Genomic DNA, 5,534 nt, shown 5'->3' with positions numbered 1-5,534 from the left:
ATGATTATGGAAACAGTTTAAATAAAAAGAAATATAAATATAAAAAAGACCTTGATATTGACTGTTAAACAATTAAGTTATTGATATTCAAGTTACTAAAACTAGTACTCAAGAGAAAATGCCAACATTTGAGTTACTTCCTCTTTATTTCGTGGCTCGTCTGTAGTAGTCAGTTTCCAGATGTTTAAGAGTCAGGATAGGTAATGAATCTGTACATCCTTCAGAAGACTGGCCAACCGTGGTCAAGCTAGAAGTGTAAACTGTTGGTTTGAGAATCAGAACCAAAAGAGCTCAATGATAAAGGATTTAAATCCTCTAGGGTTTATTCTTTTACAAGAAGCAGCAGCACCTTTTTTCTTACTTGATTTAATGATTTTGAGACATCTTCCGAATATCATTCCCCATATCCAGTCCAAAGAGATGTATTAAAACTTCATTTTTATTCATAGCTCTCTGAAACCTCAGATGTGGTTTTTTGTGAATATGACATTCATGCTGTCCTTTGTCCTTCCAGAAATACAAAGAATATGAGAAAGATGTTGCCATAGAAGAGATTGATGGCCTTCAGCTTGTGAAGAAACTGGCAAAGAACATGGAAGAGATGTTTCACAAAAAGTCGGAAGCAGTACGGGTATGTTCCTCTGGTTTCTAGCTGCAAAGGCAACTTCAGGCACTGGCATTGATGAAATCAAGGCGTGCTCAAAATTTTCCGCCTCATTCAAAATCCAATTCCCAAAAGATGAAAGTTGACCCAGTTGTTTTAGAAACACTTTTATTAATTACTCAGTATAGTCAACTGGGACAGACAATTTCCAGAGGCATGCTTTTCAGGCATTGTCATATATTGGATGCCTTCAGTGATGGTGTCCAGCCACTGAGTGTGAGCCTGGACTGTGGCATGCATTCACTCGTAGCCAAAGTTGTTAAAAAGGACTGGGCTAAGCCACTCTACCAGTTTTGGAATTGAAAACCTCAGTGTGATAAGTGTGGTCTAGATGAAGTTGGAAGTTGTTCTTACCTTTATTAGAATATTCCTTAGGCTATAAAATTTGGGGAGGGGGCCTCATCATCAGGACGATTGTAACTGTAGTGCTTATGTATATGCTAAGGTGCCTTCTGAACTTATGTCTCCTTGCCAACTAAATGGAATTTTTTATTGTCTTGAATTGGGATTTACACATTTTGTAACTCCTGTATTAGTAGCATATGGATAGCCCTCAACTTCCAACTTAATCAAGTTATGATGAACAGCACTTACTAGGTTTCTTGTCCCTGCTCCATTTTATTGTTAGTGTCATATAATAGTATAGTGTTGAAGCACATAATTTTCCAATGTTACTATCTTGATTTCAACTTGAAGCACATAATTTTCCAATGTTACTATCTTCATTTCAACTCCAAAAGATAAAAAAAGTTGGATTTTATAATGCTACTTCTAATAAAATGATGTAATACTAAAAATTTAAAAAAAGAAGCATTCAGTTTCTATGAAAATTGACCTACAGATAGACTCACCAGAATGGAACCCCTGTTCTGAGTTGGGGACTAACAGTATTGACAGAGAGTGAGAAAACAATCAACTACTCCATATTTTCTGGACTAGTTGAATAGTTTGTTTACTACTCAATTATTGATCTTTTAAATTAATTGTTTTTTAAAATAATGCATAACTTCCTAATTTAGCTTCTCTCCCTTCCAACGAATCACTCTAAACTTCTGCCCCTTGGCTTTTTACTTTCAGTCCTGGGAATTCCACTTCCTTGCTTGTCTGTTAAGCACTTTTGAATTCTTTCTATTCTGGGAAGGAGATACTATAGCTTATTAACTAAGAGCTTGGGTTTGACCTGGTCTCAGTGCCTGCCTTTGTCACTTATCAAGCTTTGACCATCGATAGCAGTTGAATCTCTGTGGCCTCCGTGCCACAAGGAGGCGTGTCCAAGATCACATTAAGTTGTGATGTTCAGTCTCTTAGCAAAGACCCAGCTCATATACAGTACTCGATGACTAGCTGTCACCACCACGGCTTAGTGGTTGGTTAGTAGTTCATATAAGGTGACACTTCTTGGTGGGAGCTCTGAAGTGTCTTAGATGGAAAAATTAAAAAAAAGGAGAACTTTGTCTATCACTGAGAGATGGTGTCAGCCAGCCCTGGGGTGACAGGGCTGCCCTTGAAGGGCACTTGGGTGCCCGAAGCAGATGATCCACCTTATAGTCACCATAGCTTGATAGCTGTTCAAACCCAACAGACACAATCTGAAATAAAAATAAAGAAAAATTTTTTTAAATAAGAAAATAAAGCAATAGCTAAAGAAATAGGCCTGCCATAGTCGCAATTGTTATCTATCTGTGAAATTACCCCCCTTTCTGGTGGGAATTTTAGAATATATTCTTAAAATGCATTAAACAGTGAAAGAAAATGATCTGAAATTTTGACATGAGTCTTTCTTTAGTCAGTGTATTTTATGACTTTCTTAAAATGTACCATGATCTTCCAATCTTTGGATGTGTCGTGATGGATTCAGCTGTGCTTTGGATGTTTAAATCATTTGCAGTTTTTGATACAGATATCAAAAGGGAATCTGCAGTGAATCTTCTTGTGCATTAATAATAGTTCATCCGTGCAAGGCATTTTATCTAAGAATTTTCCCGTACCCTGGACTCGCTTAAGGAGTCCTGGTGGCACACTGGTTAAGCACTCAGTTGGCAATCCAAACACACTACAACAAAGTCTCATTACAGGAAGAAGCAGAGGCCGTTTGCTTCCACAAAGATTTACAGCCTGGGTGCCCCTTTGGGACAATTCCAGGCTGTAAATCTTTACAAGAGACTGCCTGGTGTTGGGTGGGTTTTTTTTGTTTGTTTGGGGTTTTTTTTTTTTTTTTAAAAGAAGCTCATGGATTCAAACCACCAACCTGTTGTTTAATAGCCTGGCATGTTTCACACCACATCACCAGGCATCTTTTCACTGTCTAGACACATGCATGTGTAGCTCCAGTCCTTGAAGAAGGACATTGTCCTTGGAAGGGTGGAGGTTCAGCACAAGGTACAAAGAGCTTGGACGCCGTAGATGGACACAGTGACTGTGGCAGTAGGGTCAGGTGTGTCTGAGATGGTGGGGCTGGCTGAGGATAGAGCAAGGCTCGGAGTCATTGTTCATAGGGTCATTATGAGTCATAGATGACTCGACAGCATGTAACAACAATAACTAGCCCTCACAAGGTTAACGATACGTATTTGTGATTGATGAGTCACAGGCATTTTTAGTAGAAAGAGCCACAAATATCCCCAGGTCCCACCTCTGTAATTGATATAGAAAGAAAGCTCTGGAAAGCAGAAATCTGTTCAGCATGCCTCAGTTACAGAGCTTCCCAGGTCACAGCTGAATGTGAACATTTCCTCATAGAGACATTGAGACTGGTAGGTGAGCCCTGGGCTCCAGAGCAGAGCAGTCTCTTCCTAATTCCAGTTCTTTCCCATGGTGGTAGGTCAGTAGTTTCCACAGATCTCTTTTTTTGTCATCTCCCTCCCTGGTGATACTGGGAAGATTTGTTGACTTAATAATAAGCATGTGCTTTTACAGAGTTCAGAGAGCTCTGGTTGCTGTGCCATGTACTTCACATGCACCGTTTCATTCACTACTTCTGTTAACCCTAGGAGCTCTGTTAACACGTCTAGAGGGACTTGTACTGCTAACATCCACGTGCCTTGGGCCTCTTCGGTGGTTGAATCCACCAGAAGTTCCAAGGGAGAAAGTAGGGCCTTTGGTACCATTTACAGCCTCATTTACATAGGCCTCATCTACATAAATCATGTTTGTATAAAGCTTATTTACATAAATGTACAGCCAAAGTAGGGTCAGCTGTGAATTGGTTCTGACTCATGAATGAATGAACAACTCTTGAATCAAAGCACTTTTTAAGAAATTATTACTATAATTTTAGAAATGAGGAATTGGGCTTGTCAGAGGTTAGCCATTTGCCCCATCACACAGACAGAACTGTGTAGGATTCTTTTTTGCAGTGGTGTCTTAACTTGCCAGGTAATAGTTTAGCTTGTTTTGTTTGCCTCTGTAATAGAAATACCTTAAGGAAGAGGCTTTAACTAACAATGATTTGATTTTTCATGGTTCAATAGGCTGGATGTCCAAATTCAGGACATGTGCTGGTTTGCTTGTCTCCTGTATCTAATCTATTCTGTTTGTATCTCAAAAGGCATTAGGTTTAAAAAAGGACTCTATACTGCTATGACCTCATTAACATAACAAAGAACATCCTATTCCCAGGTGGAATTGCATCCACGTATTTAGAGGTTAGTATTCTAACATGTATTTGGGAGAGTGGGAACAATTCAATCTAGTGTCTCTGTGGATCTGTATAAAGTATGTAGCACAATGCCTGGCAAATAGTAAAGCCCGAAAACTCATTATCAGAAAGTTGATTCTGGCTCTACCCCCAGAGGTAGCACCTGGGTAATGAATGACAGGAGGAAACATGGAACTGGAATGAGCATATCTGTATTTGTATATCTATTTTGTGTCTTTTCATTACCTAACTTTGAGACCTTTTTGTTAGGGTAAAGAATCTGGACTCTGATATGGTTGTTGTTGAACCTTTGAGAGGAGGAGAAAAAATTGCTTTGTGTAAATCAATATATTTTCCAGGATAAACACAGCCAAGAATTTTTCAAATGTGTAATTGAAAATAGATCTAGGAAGACATTTGTACACTGGACACCATACAGTCTGTTTACTGCCCCAGTGATGTGTGGAGTTCCTGCCTCTGCCCAGAACTTTACAAGGAAAGATGGTCCTATGTCAAGTTGAGATCTGCTCTGCACAGTGTTTACTGTTTCCATGTTGAGAATCCTCCCGGCCCCTATGTGAGGGTCAAGGATTTTTTGGCAACAGCCAGAAACCATGTGGCCTTTGAGATGAGAGGAAGCAGGCACTGAGAGCTGGTACTGGTGTGTTTGAGGTCCGGGGAGCAGTCAGGTTGACTGTTTTTCTCACTGTGATGACACCTCTTCTTCATCAGGAAGACTGCAGTTTGTTCCTGGTGTCTTTATGCATTCATAGCACAGGACCTTAGATCCTGGTGGTTTGCCTGTAGGTTTGCAATGGAGTCATCGTTTGTAGGGTGTAGTCAAATGCACTACCGTGCATGGGGGCCTTCCTTTACCATACTGTCAAAGCAGCTACCATTGTGTAGCTCAGGAGTCACAACCCTATTTTCTTCCAGCCATATATCTGAAGTACAATGAGTAAAAGAGTCCTGCCAGGATAAAAGCTAAGGTGAGCCAGGGGAAGAAGGCATTTTAGAATTTGCCGTTCCCAGCATGGCACCCAGTATAGGGATCAGGAATGAGGTCAGCTTCATGGAAGGATGTAAGTTTGCTTCCTACCAGGGATTGTCTTAGAGCCAAATACCATCTGTGTTGGAGGTTGCTAGAAAATACATTTTAAAGATATCTATCTCCTCTCTCTCTCTCTCTCCCCCCCCTCCCTCTCTCTGTCTCTCTCTATATATACACACACA

At 40.1% G+C, this 5,534-nt stretch overlaps 1 protein-coding gene across 1 annotated transcript in view; it reads left to right on the top strand.

The window, feature by feature from the left end:
* CACNA2D3 (calcium channel, voltage-dependent, alpha 2/delta subunit 3) overlaps nucleotides 1-5,534 on the top strand; it is a 1,138,585-nt gene that overhangs the window by 248,654 nt on the left and 884,397 nt on the right. Inside the window, exon 3 of the mRNA XM_006892223.1 lies at nucleotides 515-631. Within this exon, the coding sequence (XP_006892285.1) occupies nucleotides 515-631 (117 nt within the window). The remainder of the gene's footprint in view (nucleotides 1-514; nucleotides 632-5,534) is intronic.

The sequence above is a fragment of the Elephantulus edwardii genome, unplaced genomic scaffold (assembly GCF_000299155.1).
Source record: "Elephantulus edwardii isolate Elephantulus edwardi_28Jun2011 unplaced genomic scaffold, EleEdw1.0 scaffold00113, whole genome shotgun sequence".
Taxonomy (NCBI): Eukaryota; Metazoa; Chordata; class Mammalia; order Macroscelidea; family Macroscelididae; genus Elephantulus; species Elephantulus edwardii.
The sequence above is the reverse complement of the archived record's forward strand: the minus strand, read 5'-3'. Positions and strand labels throughout refer to the sequence as shown.